Below are 23,662 nucleotides of genomic sequence, written 5' to 3'. Positions count from 1 at the left end.
TAAAGGAAGCGGGGACATTAAGAGAAAAGAGCAAGTCGTTTTCCTAGATCCAGGAGTCTTTCTCATTGGGTGCCTGCACACAGGGAGGGCTGGGTATGAGGTGGGTTTCCTGCTGGCAACTGCTCAACTGCACACTGAAGCCCGGAGTGCCCTCGATTGCTGTCTGTTGGCTCCCTCTGGTTCCCACTGCCTTGGCTGAGCGTGACGGACAACCCTGAAAGGTTTCTGGAGTAAAAGCTTCTGTGTTCTCCTTGCAGATCACATGGAGAACTCTGAAGGCAGATATCAGCCTAATTAGGGCTGCAGGGCTCCTACCATCCAAGGGATGGGAAGGGCCTCCTAGGAGCTGCAGGCTTTCTTGTTCATACCAGGAAAACTTCCTCTCCATCCTCGCTGCCCTTTGAAGATACTCGTCTAGTTGCAAAAAATAATGAATACTCCAACCTATAAAACACTGGGGTCTGGAGCTAAAAGAGGGAGAAGACTCAATCTGTGAACCAATGGGATCTTGGCTTCCTATCTTCCTTCTGGCATCAGGGGAACATTCTGGGTTTAACAGAATCTCTGAGATAAACTCAAAATAGGCCCCCTTTATTGCTCATTTAGGAGCATTTGGAGAATGTTTAATAAAAAATGCCCCTAAAACAAGATTCCTGGAATGACTTTTCTAAGCACCAATCTGATAGTTCCACTGCCCCTTAGTCTGCAACAAAGCCTTTCTTTAGCTTCCTATTATCCCAGAATCAAACTGGAATTCTTCAGCCGAGCCTCAGCATCTTTTCACATTCTGCAATCTCCTCCTCCAGCCTGGTCTCTTACCTCATCCCTCTCTTCAGTCAAGTGCCTATCATTCCCCATGACATTTTCCCCACATCTCCAGGCCTTTATATCTGGACTTGTCCAGCCTTCCATCTGTGCTACCAGTTTGCCTTCAGGACTCACCTCCTGCAAGATGCCTTCGGATACACTCTACCATGTCTCCCCCATCTTCCCTCTGCAGGCTGGGCCATATGATCCCAAAGCATCCTGTTACTTCACTATTACCAGGGTGAACCTACAGCAGTGGCATTTACTGCCTGTGGACTTGGCTGCCTTCTCCATGAAACTTGCAGCTACTTGAGGGCAGGGATGGGGACTTGGAGATATTCTCCTCCCCAACTGACTGCACAGCCCATGGCATGCTCCAGCTGACAAATATTCAGAGTAGAGGAATGAATCAACAACAGCAGGCAAAAAAGAAACCTCTGGATTTCTGTGAACTGCAGATCTCTGCAGAAAGGCCTATATGGTGGGGGTGGGGGGTGTGCAGTTTTATTAGCATGCTTTCCAGCAAACAATTTTGGTAACATATATTACACAAATCATAAAGTCCAGGATGAGCTTCCTGGTTCCTGACACACAGGAATAAAAAGCACACCCTCCCTCCCTTCCTCCTTCCTTCGTTGTTTCTGTCACCTGGAAGTTACTGTGCACCGACCATGTGTCCAGCAGGTTACTAGGGATACAGAGGTGAAGCTAGGTGGAGCCTCTGCATTATGGAGCATTTAGCAAGGTCTATTTGGGGAACAGGACCTTCCTGTTTGAAAGGAAACCCAGCAAGACTTGCAGAGGACCTGATAACTTTTAAAGACCAGCTGGGATTCCTGAGCCTCAGGGGAGAAATAAAAGCCTTCAAATAAACCTGATCAAGAGTCATTTATGCCTGGCGGTTGGGTAACTATTTTCCCTAAGAGGAAGTGGAGACAGGCAAAGAGGGTTTCAGCAGAAGCTGCAGGGATCCTAGTATGATCTCAAGAGAGCCGCCGAGATGGTGGCAAGAGCTGTGATGTCTTAAGACCTACAATTGAAGGAGGCCCTGCAACTCTTCCCTGCAGCTGCAAGAAGGGTGAGCAGCCCTTGATGACGTAAGAAGATGGGAAGCAAAGCTCTGGACACCTTCTGTCTCCTGAGGTCCTGGTAAGCACTGTTGGTGCAGACTTGGCCTCATATCAAACCAGTATCAATTCTTGATTCCACAATCTGTGAGCCTGTAACTGTGAGTCTTGGTTTCCACCACCCAGATAATGGGGTTACTACTACCACCTCCTGGAATTACTGTGAGAATTAAATGATATATTATGATGTGTCAGGCACACGCTGGCACAAAATCTGTATGGATGTGGTTGCTAGAGTTGTGATGATACTATCATTCTGGTGTCATATAAAGGCTGAATGAGATAAAGATTCAAATGGTTTCTCGTGAAACCAGATAATTATATTAAAAAGTAGTGTATTACAATACAATATAGCATAATGTATTAAATAATCAACAGTACCAGTTTGCATTTATTGAGCACTATGTATGTGCCAGGCTCTGTTCTAAGCACTTTGTACGTATTAGCTCATTCGATCCTCACATCAGCCCTATGAAGTAGGTCCTATTAGCATTATCCTTATTTTACAGACAAGGAAAGTAAGGCATAGAGAGGCCAAGTAACATGCCCAAGTCATATAAATAGAAACACATGGTGCCAGGAGTAAAACCCACATGGCCAGGCTGCAGAGCATGCCCTCTTGCTGCTAACAAAAGCTCAGCATATCAGACACACCGCCCCAAAGGATATGACCAAGGCTCCCAGCTCCAACGGCAGCACCCAGGGCTGCTGGCGGCTCGCCACAGTTTCAGTCTCCTCAAACCACCAACTCTTCCTTTGAAGCCCACCTTGGGCCTACTTAGATTTTCAATACACCATTTCTATTTTCAGCTTGCACCATCCTCATCCCCTATTGTGTAAAGATCCCTTGATTGCCTTAAAAAATGCTTTATCCTTTAAGAAGAGCACCTTATTTCTGGAATCTAGTCAAAGAGTTCATATTCTCCTACCCACAGGGGTTCTGAGTCTGTCTATTTCTAGCTCTGTGTTGCTTTTGAAGTCCAAGGAATTAAAATGCTATAAAATGACAGCAACAGGCTCCTGGTCTTTACTTCAAGGAGCACATGCTGCAGTTTCCCAACTTTGTTGGGGAAGGTGGGACTCTTGGCACCCTCCTTGGCTTTGTCCTGCTTTTTACTGCTTTTTATCTGTTTTATATACTTATAAGGTTTCATTTGACAAAGGGTCCTGCTTTCCTCTAAAAAGTCCTTACATTTAGAATTGCTGAACATGTTTTATTAAAATAATGCTTAGAAACAGCTGGTTTCAATTCTTGCGTTTCTTAAGGTGACAAATGAAGATGGGGCAGGACCAGAAAGCTGTCTGACCCCTCCCGTCCCAAGTCTTCCTAATGGGTCTCAGAACCCACTCAGGGCACAGACCCTGAGGGTCAGGGGCATCTTCACAGTAATCATCCCATCTCTCTTGTAAGTTTCCATTTCACCTTACATGTCATCAAGAACATACCTACTCCAAGGGAATACTGGTTCTCTTGGGTGACCATGACAGTGCTACTATTATCCAGCTCCTAGAGTCTCCCAAAGCAGGAAAATAGCCACAGAAACACAGTGAGCTCTTAAGTGTTCTTGAGAGCCCTATGGGGTCACAGGAAGCAGTACACAGCAAAGACAGACTGACTTCTGATAAGCCTTACCTGTTTTTCAATGAAAGCATTGATTCTCTGTAGCATCCCCTCGCATGTAAATTCATATGGCATGTATGGCTCAATCTGTGGAAACAGAACATGATGCCATGAAGGAGAAGGATAGAGAACATGTAGCACCTCCCCAGTCCTCTGACTCACTCAATATACGGGTGCTAACACCAGGAGGCGGCCTCATGAGGGTTGACTGTGGACTTGCAAGTCGTGATCTCACGCTGATCCTTACTAGGTGTGGGACTCTGAGCAAACGACTTGCCATCTCTAAGTCTCAGGTTCCTCATATGTAAAAAGGTGATATGAAAAACTCACCTCTTTTAAGCTGCAAAGATTATCTGGGAGAAAAAGGGTGCTTAGTTTAGTGACTAGCACCTAGTGGGCATTCAACAAAAGATGGAAGTTATCACTTGCTAGCAGGTAAGTTCCACAGGGCAGAGTCCATGCTGTTGGGTCATCTTTACATTCTAGTGGTGAGCATAGTGTGGCACATGTAGGAAATTAGCAAACATCTGTTGAATGAATGCATGGTCACTGCTCTAAGGCAATAATGAGCAGGTGAAGGATCTATGACAGTGACAAAAGCATTGGTCTGTATTTGTAGGTGAGGTTAGCCTGTACCCAAAGAGCTCAGGGTGCAAAAATAAAGTGATAAAGTGTCACAAGGAGTTCAGCTAGGGGGTCCTGGGAGGCTAGAGGGTCAAAGCAGACTTCTACTCATGCTGGGCTTTCAAGGCAGGCTGTGAGTCTAGTAAGCCCAAACTGGGGAGGGCCAAGATGCTGAAGACATCCTTGGTGAACAAGTAGTGTGGTCTCTAACATGAAAGGACAGCAGGTAACTGCAGCTCAGTATTATGGTAACTGGTGAGATGAGGTGGAAAATTCACTGAATTTTCAGAAAAGCCTTGAGATTTCTATACTAAAGAGCCTCAATTTAATTTGAGGGGAGTAGGAAACTCTAGAGGATGCTTCATTAGGGTAGAGGAGGCAGTCTTATCAATATTGTGACACCTTAGAGAAGGGGAAGAAATGTGGGTTTGATCTCTGCTGCACAGTGTCTGCCAACACTATGAGGCCTGTGTTTTCAGGAGTATTACCAACTTAAAATGGAAATTTCATTTGGGAGAAAATCACCAGCAATATAGTCTATTATTGCTTCAGGGAGCTCAACAGCTCCTCTCAGCAATAGCGTAGACTGGGGTGGTGGGGCAGGGGGCGCACCTTCACTAGCTACCTCTAAAGTCTTTGCTGGAATCTACAGGGTGGAGAACTAGGCAAAACATCTATAGTTGAAGCTTGCTGAAAATGGGACAATGAACAGAAATAACATTCCTTAGTGGCAGCCAAGGAGTTGGTCTCAGGGCATTGTCTCCCCCTTTCTTGTGTGCCAAATCACACATTACATCGAAATCTTCAACAGTGATTTTCAGAAATTTTAATTGTCTTCAAATGCTGAACGAATGCACAAATGTGGGCCACAGTGGCCTACAGCTGTCTGAATAGAGCTAAAAGAGGCTGAGCCGTAAATACTGTAATATCATGCAGACTATTCTACAAGAAAAAAGAGGTCACTCTATTCCTAAACAGCTCATCTCTGAAGATCTCAAAATACTCAGAAGAATTGACTTTCAAGTTCTCAGTTTGTTCCTTATCAACTCAAGCTTTTGAATTTATTGTTCCTTCTCTAACCCAGACACAGCCCTTCACACAAAATGCAAATTTTTTTCTTCTCTTTTAAAAGATGTTTAGTCAACCCAAGGGTGACTCCAGAAGCTTTCTATTGCTGGCCTAGAGATAAGTTTCCTCTCAAAGATTCATAGAAGGAACGATCTAAAACAAAGAACATGGCATATCTGGGTTCATTTATCAGTGTTAAAGTAGGATTTGTATAGTGAAATAAACATCTATGGTCATCTTTCATGAGATGAACAGATTTAGTTATGTTAGGAAGCATGCCGAGTACCCAAGTGCCATTCCAACAACATTTCCAAAGGGAATCCATTAGAAAATGAAAGAAAGTTAATTCAAAGTGTTCAAAGCCAAAAACACAGAAAAATGGCTCTTCCTCTGTTCTCCTACCAACCCAGCCCACTTTAACCAAAGGGATGTTGACTCATTCATTGCTTTGGGGCCGTTCACTGTTTTAAAGGATATGAAGCAAACAATTTTCCTATACAAGAAAAGCAAAAGGGAGGGAGAGATGGAGGGATGGAGGGATAGAGGGATAGAGAGATGGAGGGATGGAGGGATGGAGGGATGGAGGGATGGAGGGATGGAGGGATGGAGGGATGGAGGGATGGACGGACGGAAGGAAGTCGGTGAGTCAGAAGGTAGGTCTATATTGCTGGACCCTGTGGGGGAGGGCAGGCAGGGGCTTCTGCATTGGAAAGCTCTTCAGAGTCCTAGCAAGCCTCTGAAGTGAGACCTGTTATGTGAATTGGGGGCTGGAAGAGTGGGCAGTTTTCTGCATAAAAGTTGTTTAGGAACAAGTGAAGGCCTCTTTGGGGGACAGAATGAAGGAGAATGCTAAATCACATCCAGTCATTGAGAAACCCAAGTTAGGCCAGCTGTGGAGAAGCAAGGAAGTATTCTTGGGCATCCTGCTTTGTTAAAAAAAAACAAAAACAAAACAAAAAAGGACTGTTAATCATATGGCGAGGGCCACAGGAAGGATGCCTGCAGATTGCACTGTGAAGTTTCTGCTGACCTTGGAAACATTCTCTTATCTTCCCCTCCATTTTCTCTTCTTGACCTCCCTTCTTGTGTGATTTCCTGTCTCCACTAGTACCGACTCACCTTTCCAAGTCAGGGACAACGTCTACAGGCAACTGCTTTCAAAGATGAGCCTCCATGAGAAGCCCTCTATGGTCTGACCTGACAGATGTGGCTTGGCATCATTCAATACGAAATGGTCTTAGAAAGTACCAGGAGGCCAGGGTTTGACTCATGGCTCCTCCGCTTACTAACCATAGGATTTTGAGTAAGCAGAATCTAATTTCTCTTCACAATTTCCAATGTACACTAGGTCATCTCATCACCCTGTTCAAAACTTCCCATCACACTTATAAAAAAATCCTGAACACTTAAACAAACAAACAACAAAAAAACCAACCACACCCACAAAAAAAAAAACCAAACCCAAAAAAGAGAAAAAAAAAAAAACCTGAACGTTTACCATGGCCTTTTGAAAGGCCCCACACATATTCCGGTTCCTGAGGACCCTTTTACGGTCTCCATTATTTCTGATGAGAAGTTGGCTGTGTTAATACCATTATTCCTCTAAATGTAATATATTTTTCTCTGGCTGCTTTCAAGGTTTTCTTCCTTATCTTTGCTTTTCAGCAGTTTGATTATAATGTATCTTAGTGTGTTTTTCTTTTCTGCTTCTACCTCAGCTTTTAAATGACTCTCCTCAAGAGTACAAGCATTAACTAAGTGTTGTGGATTGAATTGTGCCCCTTTAAAAGATATGCTGTTCTAACCCCCAGCACCCATGAATGTGATCTTATTTGGAAATAGGGTCTTTGCAGATGTAACCAAGTTAGATGAGGTCACACTGAATGAGGGTGGGCCCTAATCTTGTATAAAAGGAAAAGACAGAGACACACACAGGGAGAAGCCATAGGATAATGGAGGCAGAGATCAAACTTTTGACGCTGCAAGATAAGAAATGCCTAGGCCTACTAGAAGTTGAAAGAGGCAAGGGAGGATATCCAGCTGGAGACTTTCTGGGCGGGACGTGACCCTGCTGACATTTTTGACTTCAGACTTCTTGCTTCCAGAACAGAGAGAATAAATTTCTGCTGTTTTAAGCCACTCAGTTGCTTGCACTACTGTGTTACGGCAGCCTCAGGAAGCTTATATGCTAAGGGACTGGGAGAATCAAGAAAGAAGAACCTTCGCCCTTCCATAGGAATGACTCCGGTGGTGAAGCTTTAGGTGTGTGGCAGATATTTTGAGGCAGCCTATAGGAACCACACTCTATTTGGCGCTTCTTTCATCAGCTTGGTCTCCTGAGGTCGGGGACTTCTACCCAAACTGCTGAGACTGGGATTGGGAATGTATGTATCATCAATGGGAAGCTGACACCAAACAGACCACCTTGAAGCAGGCAGAGCACAGATAATGCATCAGAGTGCCCTCCCTCCTCTGGAGATGTTCTGAATTAACTGAAATCAGCAGTTCAGTGGGCCACAAACTGATTATCCTGTTCTGTTTCCCAGAGGGGTAAGATGGCCTCCACATGGGCACACTGACTATCCCTCCCAGGACATATGCCTTTTCAGCCTTTTCCCTTTCAGTCACACTGCGCTTTGAACCCATGCCCTTCTGCGTCCACTTCTCAGTTTTACTTTGCAAATTACTCCTCATCCTGTAAGACTTAACTAAAAGGCTGCATTCTCCAGAAAGGCTTCCCCAACTTCCACTCCTGGAGTGTTTGCATGTTGCTTTGGCACTGAACATATTCAGCCTTGTATTATGCTTACTTGCAGACATCTATTCCTCTCTCCCATCTATCCATTGGGTAAATCCCTGTGTGGGCACTGGTAATACAGAAATGAGACAGATGTATATCCTGACTTCATGTTGCTAATGGTGTAGTAGAAATTTAGACTATTGACAAAAATCATAATGCTTAATACTGACTAAACACTATATAGTAGACATTGAACTTAAGCACTTTATATACATTATCTCATTTACTCCTCACAAGTAACCAATCAAATGGTAATGTTGGCCCTATGTTACACATGAAAGGAAGCTGCTAGTAAGTGGTAGAGCTAGAACTGAACCCACACTGTAAGTCCAGCTTGCCCTCCCACATGCCTACACTGGCTTCTCTTAAAGCATCATAACCAAGTGTAAAAAGTGCTCCCATCAAAGTATAGCAGCAGAGTGCAGCTGTGAGAGTCCATGGCGGATTCAGATTGGGAGAAAGGATAACTGAACTCTTCTTTACTGGATGGTAAACTTCTGATAGGTGGGAAGCCAGCCCTCCTCTGTGTTCGTGGAAGTAAACACCCCGCCCCCTCCACAACCCCAGGTGACTCAGAAAGCACTCTGTGTATGGCAGGCACCTGACAAATGTCTGCCGAATTGATCAGAAGAGGCCAGAAATGTAGTTACTTTTACAAAATTCTACTACATGTTTAGGTAGAAAAAAAAAAACAAAACAGATGTTCTATAAAAACATTCCCCACTATTTCCTTGCACTTCTCTCTCTTTTGTAGAGGAAGCAGGGCTATCTTTTCAGATCTTTGTGAGAGCAACATAATCAGATCACTGAACCAAGTATGCCTCCAGATCCTGCTCCTGTGCCTGGGATCCAGGCACACATCAGGATACCAGCTCTGTTTCCAATTCACAGAACATTCATGAAATCCCCAGGCCAAATCCTATAGCTTGGTTATTTTCTAATTCTAGGGTTAAGCTGATGTGGTAAAGATCTGTTCATTAAAACCAAGGACCTATGATGCTTTATACACATTTCAGGTCACATTAGAAATGAGGGAAAGTGGAATAAAAGAAACCAACCTTCTGATTTAAAATTGCTTTCACTGCATCCTCTACTTCCTCCTGATTGTTGAGGTCAACAGTCCACACATGTGGCCGCCCGATGAAAACTTCAGCGTAAGGATGCTGGGATGTCAGCTGGAAAAGAAGCAAACACCTCAGTCTCACAAGCGATTTTTAAAATAACTTTCTGTGCTAGACGGCGTGCTACGCTTTTTACGGTACTGAGTTATAGTTGTGTAGGTAACAAGACATTGTATCCTTCCCTTTGATGATCAAAACCATCCATAAGCAGATAACAATAAAACAGTGATGGTTCTGTATCTTGAATCCCACTTGGAAATAAGATAATGTCACAACCAGGTGACAAGGAAGCTGCTACAGGTGGCTTTAACCCCCAACATCACACCAAGAAATGATGAACAATTTCTTCTACCCCAGAACCCAGCCCTGAAAATCACCTATTAATAGATCAAACCAGTATCTATTATCCTGGCTAAGACAGACAGGTCAGCATAGACAATTACAAGAAAAATCAAGGCTGTAAAGTCCCAGGAGGCTAAGTCATGGTGCATAGAAAAGGTGACAGAAAAAAATGATACCATCAGAAACACATAGAATTTCTAGAATGGTTTCAGGAATAATCATTAGCATAATATTCAGAAAAACAAGGAATGTCAGTTTTTGTCCTAAAGGAGGTTTTATTTGAAAAACAATGTGTGGTCAAAGAAACCAAGTGTGAACCGTGACAATTATTTAATTCATGAAGTGTCCATTCTTCTTCTTTTCCTCCCCCTACAAAGGGTCTTGCTCTGTTGCCCATAGTTCACTGAAGCCTCAAACTCCTGGGCTCAAGAGATCATCTTGCCTCAGCACTCTGACTAGTCAGGACTACGGATGCACACATCATGCCTGGCTAATTAAAAACAATATATTTTTTTTGTATACACAGGGTCTCTGTATGTTGCCCAGGTGGGTCTCAAACTCCTGGCCTCAAATAATTCTCCTGTGTCAGCCTCCCAAATTGCCGGGATTACAGGCACAAGCCACTGTGCTTAATTGAGTCCATTCTTTAATACAGCTAAATTTATCCCCTGATTTTGTTTCCATCTCTATCTTCATATCCCTTTAAGGTCATGTTGTAAAGGGAGCATTTTAGACACATCTGAGAGCATTTTCAGCTACCATAATAACTGGAGAGTGTTACCTTAGTCTGTGGGTGGGAACTAGGGATAGAAGCTGCTTCACAATATGCAAGGACAATCCTGCACAGGAAGAACTGTCCACTGCCCATGAAACTTTCAAATGCCCTGCAGGGCTTTCACATGGGCTTACAGAGTCTAGCTTTTTATTTTTCTTGAAACAGAGTCTTGCTCTGTACCCCAGCTAGAATGCAGTAGTACGATCTCGGCTCACTGCAACCTCTGCCTCCTGGGTTCAAGCGATTCTCCTGCTTTAGCCTCCTGAGTAGCTGGAACTACAGGTGTGAACCACCACACCCGGCTAAGTTTTTGTATTTTTAGTAGAGATGGGGTTTCACCATGTTGGCCAGGCTGGTCTTGAACTCCTGGCCTCAAGTGATCCGCCTGTCTCAGCACCCCCAACTGCTAGGATTATAGGCATGAACCACCATGCCCAGCCAGAATCTAACTTTTTGACAGTTCAAACATACAGTGAATTATCCACAGACATAATCACATAATCGTGTAAATGAAGCAATGTCTCTGCTGTGTTTTATCTGAAACGTCACCAAAGAGCTGTCACCATTTCAGAAAGATCAAAGCAGCAAAGTCAATGCCACTGAGGATGTCAGAGTCTTCAGTAAAACCTACCCACATTAGTCTATATTTGGAGCTATCACATTACTGGCAGTTCTGTTTATATGTGGGTATATGTAAACACACTCAGGCTTCGCTCCTCCTTCACAATGTCAATTGTAAGTAAAAAGGCTGACCATATTCAGCGGAATGTTTCACTCCTTTTAAATGAAAACACTCACTGTGAGGAGGAACAAGGCATCATAGTGCCTGGTATAGCTCTTGGGTATGGGACAGTATAGTTCTTGACTCCATAATGCTGAAATATATATTGCTTTATTAGGAATTATTTTCCTTTTATTTCTCCTTTACATTTGAGTTAGAGAATTATTCTCTTTTGAAATTACACACATAGGCAAGGTTATATAATTTACAAATTTCATCTTATATTTATAATAGGAAATACTGGGTCTGGCAATGCTGACGCCTTTGCTTTGGAGGTCAAGCTGGCCCTCCTCTTTTCCTCAGACTCCAGGATACTCAGAGGGCTGGAGGAAATAACTGGCACCCCTCCACCTTTCCCTTAGCCACTGTTCTTTGTGTCCTACCACACAAGAGCATGCATGTACTATTCAAGGCAGGAAGCCCGACAAGTCCCTGGCCCAGCAGTGAGCCTCTGCTGGCTACAGGTTATCTGGGCCTCTACCCAGCAGCAGCCTGTCATCAGCCTCTTCAGTTTCCAGCCCTCCTGACAGGTGCCCTCTTCCTCGGCTCAGCTCTATGGTCAGTGATGAAAGCCACAGACTCTCTGCAGGCCCATGGAGCTCAGGAAACTTCCATTTTTTTTCCTCTGCACATGTTTTGGATTCAACACTTATCAAGGAAGCCCTAGGCTGGGCCAGGAGTCCTGCTAATCGCCTGCACAAATGTTATTTCTCAGGTTTATTTATGTATCAATGACGATTCTGAGACTGAGAGGCGATTACATTTCCCCCAAGACCACACAGCTGGAAAGGAGAAGAGCCAACTTCAAATCCAGGTCCTTCAACAACTTCTTAGCTTTGGATAAAAAGGAAGGTGACAATTTTAAAGGATGTCTTTGGGTTCTTAAGACGAAAGCCCAATGTAAACACCAGCTTTTTAATCCAGTTCTTAAAACTTGCCAACCTAAATTCAGGACTGAATTTATGCCAGTATTTTCTGAAGATGAGCAAAATGTCACATCATTTTCATTTTATGGCCTGGAGAACTAATTAGTTTTTCTGACGGAATCAGGGTAAGTTAAAGTTGTCATTAATGTCACTATTTAGTAATTTACATGTCAGCAATCTCCCTCCTCTCCTGCCTTTTAAGGTCTCTGCTTATTTACAAGGTTGCTTCAAGCACTTGGAAAATACGAAATGCTGAGCTATTATCCTTTTATTCATTTACATTTACTGAAGGTTACTTAACTTTATGAATGAGGCATTTTGTGATTAATTAGTTCCCCTCTGAATGTTACGTTCCTTCTTGTTAATTTATTGAGAACCATCTGAGCTAAGATACTTCATTGTATATGAATCAGTAAATTTACTGGAGTATAGTTTATAAAAGTAATGAAAATCTTATTAAATATAAGACATTACTCCAGAATGGCTATTAAATCTCCAAGGAGAACATGAGTTCTCTTTATGGAAACACACACACACACACACACACACACACACACACACACACACACACACAAAACCCGGAAGCCAGAGTATTTCTAATGGCTTACAAAATGTCAGAATAATGATCAAGAACCTACTGTTTCCCAATGTAAAGATAAAAATCCAATTTATATTAAAATGTAACCTGAACCAGCCACATTACTTAAGGCATTGTGGAACTTTTCCCACTCTGTGTAGACATCATGGTTTGAAAAATGGTCTGGTGCAAAAATAAAAACCAAGCTAAACCCACATTTAGATATCCAGACTTTTTCTTCTCTACAAATGAAGGCAAAGAGACATGTATGCAATTGATATGATCAATTTAGGTGGATCAAATATTGCTTAATACGAAAGATTTGTATGGGCACAAAAAGGTAGTTTTATGTAATTATGTATACTCTGGTTACAATGTTTCCATTTGCTAAGGAAAAAAGATAATTTCTAGGAATTTTTGATTCTTAGAAATGAACCTGTTGACAGCTCTTTTCCCATTAAAAGCTTCTTTAGTTACGGGGATTTTACGGGCTTTTGTGAGCTGGCAGAGCAGGACAGGGTGACCCACCTGGCCATGAGATCAAGCTCACTGGTCCCTCTCAATGCTGTCTGATGTTGCTGGAGGGAGCTAGATATCAGATGGAACCTGCCCTCTTGCATAAAGCAAACTGACCTTCTTGGGGTATCCCCAGCTTGTCAGTATTCATGCTTCTCAGGCTTGAGACCCACTCTCCTCCTTTTCCTTTAAAGCACAGCCCCTCCACTATCCCCTTCGCAGCTAACCCTGCACATCCTCCACCCAGCACAACTCCAAGTTCACTCCCCTCCTGAATTCACTTAGCTATTTCTTCATGCACTTCCACTGATTATGCTTTTGTCCTATAACTATTTCATATCAGATTTGGAGCTCCTGGAAAACAGGAAATGTACATGGATGAATTCTCCCAATGCAGCAACTAGTACCACCCTGCGGGGATGCATTAAACACCTGTCAACTTCCCTCTGCATCCTGCCCTCCTGGGGGAGCCTAGGACTGATGGAGTCATCTGTGTGAGGTCACTTGCTGAGCAACTATTGAAAGGATCCCACGGTTTCTCTAATAGAGTCACATTTAAGGGCTGGTGGAATCATCTGAAGGGATGAAGGGACAGGAGGAACCAAATGCCCGTGTGACAGCCCCAGTGCTTATTCTCTTCTTACAACATAAAGAATGAAAACCTCACATGACCTCAGCAAAAAGTAAATTACAAAATGATGGCAACTGACAGAAAACAATGAAATGCTTTTCTTGATAACTTCACACTGGCTGATCTGATCCATGTAACATTACATCATTCACTGGGCAATGTTCAGATTGTGTTTAAGAGTGTCCTAATTTTTTTTTTTTTTTCCGGGAAAAAAATACCCAGTGGCCACAGTGTCATTAAAACCTTTAGAGTCAGTTTTAACAAAAATGTGTCAGTTGCCAACTTAATCTCAGCTACTTTTGATTCATTTCCCAAAGGCTTGTATACAGAAACTGCAGTAAGAAAAGAGATGGGCTTCTTTGCTTTTCATGCATTTAAAAAATCATGAGGGAATCAGAAAATCACCATCAGAATACCGCAGTAATAACTGTTGCAGACATGATCCACTCCTATATGATACAATAAATACTGTACTTATTTGTATAGTATGTGATACTATACAAATCCACTGCTATATGATACAAAAGTTTGAAGATAAACAGGATATTCTAACATAGCCCCAAAGTATTACCCCTACTACAGAGAAAAGAGTTTTTAAAAGAGTAACTTCATAGTGGAGAAACCTGGGATCAATCAGTACAGCATATTGACATCATATGCCCCCTAACGTGATGTTCTGAGAAGGATACATCACTTCTGGGATATTCTTGCCAAAAATGCCTAACTTCAAATTTGACTGATGGGAAAACATCGGTTAAATCCAAATTGAGAAACAGTGTACAAAAAGCTGACCTGTGCTCCTTAAAAGTGGTAAGGTCATGGGTGATAGTGAAAGACTGAATTGGCACAGATCAGAGGAGACTAAGGAGACATAAGTATTAAATGCAATGTGGGTCTTGAATCAGATTCAGGAACAGAAAAAGCATCTCGCTGGAAAAACTGGTGAAGTCCAAATAAAGTCTGTAGTTTAGATAATACTATGGTACCAATGTTAATTTCTTGGTTTTGACCACTGTACTGTAGTTTTGTAGAAGCTGCCATAAGAAGCAGCTACATGAACTCTGTATTATTTTTGCAAATTTTCTGTACCAGTAAAATTATTTCAAAGTAAAAAGTAAATTCTAGCAAGTCTACTTGTAGGTACATTCCTCAAAGTATTCAAAGCAAAGACTCAAAATACTTGTATACCAATGTTCATAGTAGCTTTACAATGGGCGAAAGGTGAAAAAACCCAAATGTCCATCAACAGATGAAGAAGCAAAATGATTTATATATATATCTTCAATGGACTATTCAGCCTTTAAAAAGTAATGTGTGTATATATATATTCATAAAAAGGAGTGACATAGGCCAGGCATGGTGACCCATGCCTATAATCCCAGCACTTTGGGAGGTTGAGGTCAGGAGTTGGAGACCAGCCTGAGCAACATAGTAAGACCTTTGTCTCTGCAAAAAAAAATTTTTTTTAAATTAGCTGGGTGTGGTGGGGTGTGTCTGTAATCCCAAGCTACTTGGGAAGGTCGCTTTAGTCCAGGAGTTCAAGACCAGCCTAGTTAATACAGTGAGATCCCATCTCTACCAAATATAAAAAGAGTAGCCAGGTGTCGTGGCACACACCTGTAGTCCCAGCTACTCAGGACGCTGAGGAAGAAGGATCGCTTGAGCCCAGGAGTTTGAGACTGCAGTGAGCCATGATCACACCACTGCACTCCTCCAGCCTGAGTGACAGAGCAAGATCCTGTCTCCAAAAAAATAAAAAGGAATGAGATTCTGAAACATACTACAACATGAACAAACCTTGAAAACATGCCAAGTTAGTGAGCCACACACAAAAGGACAGACACTATATGGTTCCACTTACATGAGGTACCTAGAATAGGCAAATTCACAGAGACACAAAGTAGAAGAGAGGTTTACCAGGGGTTGAGGAGTGGGGAGAATGGAGAGTTATTGTTTAATGGCTACAGAATTTCTGTTTAGAATGATGAATAAGTTCTGGAAATGAATAGCGGTGATGGTTGCACAATATTGCAGATATACTTAATGCCAGTGAATTGTACACTTAAAAATGGTTAAAAAACTTTAACCATAAATGGTAATCTTTATGTTGTATATACTTTATCTCAAAATATTAAACAAACATGGAAAATTACAAATAATATCTACAATTTGGGCAGAAGTAGAACCTTAGAGATTTCCTAGACCTAAATTAAAATGTATAGGTGATTTTCGCATAAAAACAGACATATAGACCAATGGAACACAATAGAGAAGCCAGAAAAGAACTGATTCCCAACGAGGCTGACAAGAATACACAATGGAGAAGGACAACGTCATCAATAAATAATATTTGGAAAACTTGATTTCCATATGCGTAAAAATGAAATTAAATCTTTATCTCACACTATCTATAAAAATGAATTCAAAATTGCTTAGACTTCAATATAAGACCTGAAACAGCGCAATTACTAGGAAAAAAACCAGTGCAAAAGCTTTTTGACACTAGTCTGGGCAATGATGTTTGGGTATGATACTAAAAACACAGGCAAGAAAAGCAAAAACGGGCAACTGAGATTGTATCAAACTAAAGAGCTTCTGCACAGCAAAGGTAACAATCAATAGAGTGAAAAGGCAACCTATGGAATACCTGCAAACCACATATTTAATAAGCGGTTAATTCCCAGACTATGCAAGGAACTCCTACAACTCAACTGCAAGAAAACCCAACCAAGCAAATTAAAATATAGGCAAATAACCTGAAGACATTTCTCAAAAGAAGACATACACAAGGCAAACAAACACATGAAAAGGTGCTCAACATCATTCATCATCAGGCAGATGCAAATCGAAACCACAAGGAGATATCACCTCATGCTTGTTAAAATTGCTTTTATCAAAAAGACAAAAGATAACAAGTGTCTGGCAAGAATGTGGTAAAAAGGGAACCTTGGTACCCTGCTGGTGAAAATGTAATGTGTTACAGCCATCAACGAAAAAGAAAATGGAGGTTCCTCAAAAAATAAGAAATATAACTTCACATAATCCAGCAATCCCAATGTTGGGTATATATCCAAAGCAATTAAAATCACTATGTTAAAGTGGTATCTGCACTCCTGTGTATACTGCAGCATTATTCATAATAGTCAAGATATGGCAACAAACTAAGTGGCCTTCAGTGGCTGAATGGATAAATTATGTGCACATGAAATATTTAGCCTGCAAAAGAAGGAAATCCCATCACTGGCAGCAACATGGATGAATGTGGAAAATGTTATGCTAAGTAAAATAAGCCAGGCACAGAAGGAAAATTCTGCATGATTCCACATGCAGACCAGCCTAGTTGAACTCACAGTTCAACTCACAGTAAAACGGTTGAACTCACAGGAGCAGAGAATACATTCGTGATTCCCAGAGACTGGTGCATGGGGATATGGGGAGATGTTGGTCAAAGTCTCAGTTATACAAGTTGAGTAAGTCCTAGAGAGCTACTGTGCAGCATTATGACCACAGTTAACAATACTGTATTGCATACTTGAAATTTGCCAAAAAAGGAGATCTTAAGTGTTTTTACCATGGAAAAAAAAATCTATTTAGTATGTAAGGTGATAGATTAGCTTGATTGTAATGACTATTTCACAATGTGTGTATTTATCAAAACATCAAGGTGTACACCTTAAATATATTTTTTGTCAAAAAACTCGAGGGATCATTTACTAGTTTCTTTTCCACCCCAAACTCCGAAGTTTCAAAGAAGTCAGTCACCTGCTAAAGCAGAGATTCCTAAACAGGTATTTTCACTGCTAAGCAGCATCTTTTTAAACTTTTCAAAAGAATAGGTTCACGGCAGACTGAATTTCCCCGGTCTCTGTGTCCTAGCACTTCCAACAGCACCTAGCACACAGATATGTACATTAAGTTCTGCTGAGTTATGAATGAACAAACTGACCTCTGAATACAAAACCACTCCCCAAATGAAGAATTCAAATTTATTATTCTAGCAGAAGGGGGAAAAAAAAAACCACACTCACCCGCGCGCACACATGTAACCCTTGTCAGAGGTTATCTGGGCCACAGATTAACCTTTTATAGATAAACTATGGATATTATTGATCTTCTCTCTCCTTTGGCCATTTCACCAATGACAGGAAGGGTCAGAGAAAAATAACTCTCAAAATAATCAGTTCTATCAATTGTCAAGGTTTCTGACTGATCAATAAAAAATAATCATTGAGAATGCATCTTATATACTACATGGGAGAGAAAATGACTCAGAAGGGTTTAAAAGCAGAATTGAAAAATGTATGTTTTATAAACTGTCCTTCTACATTGATATGCCATGGGAGGGATGCTAATCAATGTAATCCCCCCAAGGCCCTGAATGACGAGGATGCTGCTATGACTTCCCTTCATAAGCTGCCTGCAGAGCCACTTACTACTAACTACACAGAAATAATCAGAAAATCTATCTTATGATTTCTTGCACACACCTATTTCTGAGCAGATGCAGAAACACCCAGTTTGATCACTCACAGGTAAAAGACTTGTTTATCGCCCTAAATCAAATCCGACTACCCTCAATGGTGATTCATCACACACTGCAGATTTTCAACAGGATCTCTGAAGGCAACTCAAATGAGGTTTCTGCAAATGGTTCTAGCAATGGCAGGATTACTTCTTGGAATGGTGGGTGAAAAAAAATTACTTCAATTATCCATGATACGTATGGTATACTGAGGCTGATGGTTCTCTGCAAACTCCCACAGTCCACTTTTTATTCTCCAAAGCCCATCATGGGGAGCAGATTCTTCACAAATATATACTAACCGGTTGATCTCACTCCCTAAACTTCAAACATTCAGAAAATCAGAGTTCAGCTATAATCAGAAGGCTAGAATGTCTGAGTTTACAATAAGCTAGAGTGGGGGTAGAGTGTAAAAATCCCTTACTTGCTGAAGGCAGAAGTAGATTCAAATCCTGCCCCTAACTCGCAAGGTGACGTGATCGGGTCATTTGTCTCTCTGAGCCTCCACACCCTCAGCCTCTCATCCAACCATGTTAAATGAAGTTAATGCCCACATTAGCACTCAATAAATAGCTATTATTCATATTATTCAAAGTGGAATAATTTTGATAGATGCTTACCTCTCTCAGAGTTGGCTTGCCAATGAAAAAGTCTGTGTTTTTGCTGCTTTTGGGTGGGTTGAACTTGGGATTCAGAAAAGCACATCCATTTGCGATAGCCTCCAGGGGAGCCGGGCCCTCGTAAGGGAACCCAAGTCCAACAAATAACTGTAAGACAGAAAACCATACAGCGTATGAACACATCAGGCAGGGCCATCAGGCAGGACAGGCATTCCCGGCTTGCAGGCGGCGATTCTGTGCCCGTTCCCGAGTGGACGCCTCACTTTGGAAGGCTCCCAGGCCCTGGGGGTGAGGCAGAGAGAATTCAGCTTACACCAGGATCTGAAAAACTACGAACTTTTAAAGGCCCCACAAAGCTGCTCAACTCACTATGCTCTCCTCCACTAAAGGAAGTAAAAAATTAAGTTCTAGGTATCAGGGGGGTAGGGAGGTTGGAGTATTAAAAGAAAAACCACCACGACCCAACAATAATCTTTCTGTAACTCACCAGGAGACAGGACTGGAAAAACACTTGCTTAACTACACAGAAGGTTTCTTCATTGAACCAAAGAAACAATAGGCCCTTTCAGGAATGCTGGGCGGAGGGACAGAAAGGTCACTTGGAGGTTTGATTGCAGTTCAAATGGAACTGCTTTAAAATGATGGTAGGTCAGTAAACACAGGTTTTCATAATGGGGTTTACACTGGGGACACCAACATCTTGGTGTTGATTTTACCCTCACAGGGGAGAGACTGTGCTGTGTTGACGAATTTGCAAAGCAGCTGCTTCCCTCTCCAGCAGGCAAACCATGTGCTTCCCCCAAGACAGACCATAGATGGCAGCAACAACTTGCTCTCAGAGCAACCACAGCAGCTGGAAGCCACGATGACAAAGGGGACAAGCTGCAGTTCAGTGGTGCTGATTTCCTGGGTACAAAAATGAAATAACTGCTCCCAGAAATGCCTCAGCACATGCTGTCACAGTGGGTGCATTTCGCACTGCTGGATAACTGCAGGTTGTTGATGGGCAGGATCCAGGCCTGGGCTTGATGAAGCTGTGTCCTCCTTACCCACATCAAAGAGCTTGTTCTGTTCCAGCCCCCAGGGGCACATTAAGAGAGAAAAGATAACTGGGCCCCAGGGCATCCTTTCCTTCTGCCATCACACAGAGCATCACCCACCACAAGGCCAGGCGTTGAGAATAAAGGAGATGGCTCAAATAGATTTAGCTACAAGCTTGATTCTCTTTTTCCCTAGGTCTTTTCACAGCAATCTCCTCCTCACCAGCTTTGCAGCTGCTCTAATTGATCGTTTAGAAAGGTTCAGCTGGAGGGTGCGGCCAACCCTGAGCACAGCCCATGAGTGACATACTGGAGAACCAGGTAGCTCCTGAAGGAATTCTGGGGCAAAGCACTAACATCTCAGGTTTTCTGGACCTATTTACTTTTGTTTTGCATACAATAGGGTACTCAATCTTTTTGGTTTTTTGAAAGAATAAACTTTCATTTCCTGCAAACTGCGTAATCACAATGCCAGAGACGTCCACAGGGCAGGGAGCTGGGAAGAAAAGAAGCTTTGAGAGGTCAGCAGAGCCCCTAATACTGGCTGGGTCATTTCGCCCTTGGGCAGCAGAACCACAGGAGATCACGGGTGGGGGTGGTGGTGAGGAAAACATGGTAGCCAGGAGCCTGGAAGCTGTAGGATAAAGGGAAAGTTCTACTACAATTCGGAAGCTCCTGCTCTGCATCTTACTCTTATTATACAGCTAACAGAAAGCAGATTGTCAGAGAGAACTTCTAACTATAGGGTGTGGCCTGGGCATGTGGCTCACGGGTGGGGGAGATCTGACTGCTGCAGATGAAACGGAGGGAAACAGTGGGATGTACTAGTCCCACGATATCCCAGCTTTATGGAATATGAAGAATCCAGGGTTGTTATCCATCAGACTTGTGATCTCTGTGATTTGCCCTCTCCTATCAGACTCTGGGGAGGATGTGCTGGCTCTCCAGCGGAAAACAAATGACCTCTGTCAGGCCATGGTTAGACATAAGATAGCACAGGGAGTCCAGATCTTTCTGACTGAGGAGAAAAGTGCTAGAAGATGCAGATCAGGATCTCTGCAGGTTTAGTCAGATAATCCACAGTGCTTCCTGACCTCTGAAAATCAGGGCCTGCCATAAAGTGTGGATACCTTCACCAACTCTAAATTTCAAAGAACAACTCTGGAGGAAATGTAAGCAGCACAATGTTTGTCTATTTAAACAGAAAATATTGGGAAAAATTTAATTAGCTTCTTTAGACCAACCAATCTGAACCCATTAATTAAAAGGATGAGGCTGTTGCTTAATGGACTTGAATGTGACCTAGGTTTAATTATATCTGAATAACAATATGAACCATCTCTTCTGCCCTGTGGGCACCAGAATATCTCAGTACACATAAAATAAAAACTTTAGGTTAACTCTCCCAAGCCTCATATGTTTAGAATGAAGCCTAAGCAAATACAACATAATTTCCTGGCAATGAGTGTTTTTGTCACACAAGTAGGACTGTAGGAAATACATTATTTGGAAACACCAAAATAACAGTTTTTTTGTCACTTCAGTCAATAAGCAATTTTTTTCTTGCTTCCTGTGTGCTTATTACCTGTGACATTACAATGGAGCAGATGTATTAAGGTCAAATAGCACATCTGAGGTTTGAATGAAAACACAACAGATGGAGAGAGTTCACCACCACCAAACAGCACTCTGTAAACTTCCTTGCACTTATGGTTTTGCAACACACTGGCACCTTAATCACACTGAACTGCTTTTCCCCTAATTCCCTGCTATTCTGCCTGCTTGCCAATTTCCTTAGCAAGGAGGCAAGAGACACACTGCCAGAATGTTCTCAAGTGCCAAGGCTTAACTCTGCCGGAGAAAACTGGCCATATTTTATTTATACTTCACCTGGCCTTCAGAAGCCCAGAATCTAATGAGGATATTCCAGATGACAAAATATCTCCATGGCTGCAACTCCAGCTCCATCAGTGAGTATTTCTACATAGAAGGATTGTGGGATCTAGGATTAAATTTTTGAACTAATGCTAAGCAGAGAGAACAGATGAAGCATCATACGTTTTCTTCACAGTATAGGATTGGGACGTTCCTACATATCCATAAAGGGTCTAGTAAAACCACTCAGATTTTTCCCACTCTGTGAAAGAAGACACAATTGTTTTAAACTGCTAAGTGGAGTACTTAAAGAATCCTTTAAACATGGATAAAGGGGGTTCTTATCCATGGGCTTGGTCAGTTTCACTCTTGATGCGGAACATTGAGGATAATCCTAAATAGGAAACACACACACAACACATACTTTTCTGGCCAGTTTTAATTAGTGAAGTTGGCATGGTGACTCTAGAGGGAAACTGAGCAATGAATCACTCCCGGTTCACCAAATGAATTGATGAATCCATTATTGGCACAAAGTGCCCAGAACAATGTGGTAATTTACAGCACAGGTTCTGGAGTCAGACTGTAGGCTCCATCGTTGCCTAGGTTAGTAACTGTGACAAATTGCTAGATGCTTCTGTCTATGGATTCTTTAAGGCCCATTTATAAATCTATTCTATTTATAGAGCCTTAGTCCAGGTAACAAGCTTGCTAAACCTCAGTCTTTTCATGTATAAAATAATACTGCTTTATTTCATGGGGTTGCTGTGAGGATTACATGAGATAGTACATGGAAAGGATTCATTCCAAGTCTTGGCGCTTAGTAAGTGTTGGATAATCAGTCACTCAAATTCAAATCCATATGTAACTTCACACAGCTGCATATTACGGCCCTGTATCATTTAGACAGAGTTTAGGTGTGCAGGAGTTATGTTTGTGGGTTTACAAGATGCTCAGCACCTGCATGTATGAGTTCTTATTGTTTCATAAAGTATCTGTACTAAAAAAGGGGGAGGGACATTCATCAGAAGAGAGAGATAAGAGATGATATGGTTTACAGTGAATGCCACATAAGCCAGTCCCACATGTCACATGCTATTGCTAAGCTTTGCTTATTTTTATACAATGACTGGGAATCATTACATTAATGTTTTTGGTAATAGGCATCCCTTTTATATCTTAAAAATAACCGAGACAAGGGCTGGGTATGAAGAAAACAATTTTCCCAAAATGTGATGCTTTTATGTAGCCCAAAGGGACCCTTCTCTGGCCATCTGCCTTCTTTCAGGTACCTGATGCTTAAGGAAGGGATAAACAGTGGCCAAACTCTCTCCCGTCCAGGCTGGCTCTATCCTCCCAAGGGCTCCACAAGCCCCTGACTCACATGACCTGAAGACTCTCTAGGGAAGAGCTGGAAGGGCCACAGAGGCTAAGAAAAGAAGACCCACGAAGCATGTTTACATGCCCAAAGCAGACTTTTCTCAAAGTCTGCTGCTAAACCAAAGACTATTTCCTGAAGACCAGCCGGCTGATTATGTCCAGCTACCTAAATATCCTTTCAGAAACAAAAACCCAAACCACAAACAACAGCATCAGGATAAAAAGTTCCTGAGTTTCGGTCATCTGAAAGCCCCAATATAAAATCAAACACATTACAATTCACATTGTAAATTTATTAACTTGGAGATGGGAGAGTAAAAGAGTATTTGCATAAATTTAAACCTGTAGATGCTGAACATGTTCAGCTAGGCCAGCCTCAAGTGCTCACCATTAAAAGTCCACTCAGGCATCACCTCCTGGGAGGGCCCTTTCCTGACCATGCCTCTCTCACCCAAATTCCACACCAGGACAACCCCTCAGCTGCCAACACGGAGGCAGCAAAACAGGCT

General features: G+C 42.2%; 1 protein-coding gene across 1 annotated transcript in view; it reads right to left on the bottom strand.

Annotated features, from left to right (window-relative positions):
• Window positions 1-23,662, bottom strand: part of MGAT5 (alpha-1,6-mannosylglycoprotein 6-beta-N-acetylglucosaminyltransferase) — a 327,486-nt gene that overhangs the window by 17,695 nt on the left and 286,129 nt on the right. The window contains exons 13-15 of the mRNA XM_025405318.1: window positions 18,859-19,005; window positions 9,106-9,222; window positions 3,568-3,642 (exon numbers count right to left, since the gene is read on the bottom strand). Coding sequence (XP_025261103.1) covers window positions 3,568-3,642; window positions 9,106-9,222; window positions 18,859-19,005 — 339 coding nt within the window. The remainder of the gene's footprint in view (window positions 1-3,567; window positions 3,643-9,105; window positions 9,223-18,858; window positions 19,006-23,662) is intronic.

Source organism: Theropithecus gelada, chromosome 12 (genome assembly GCF_003255815.1).
Source record: "Theropithecus gelada isolate Dixy chromosome 12, Tgel_1.0, whole genome shotgun sequence".
Classification (NCBI taxonomy): Eukaryota; Metazoa; Chordata; class Mammalia; order Primates; family Cercopithecidae; genus Theropithecus; species Theropithecus gelada.
This window is presented reverse-complemented; position numbering and strand designations above follow the sequence as displayed.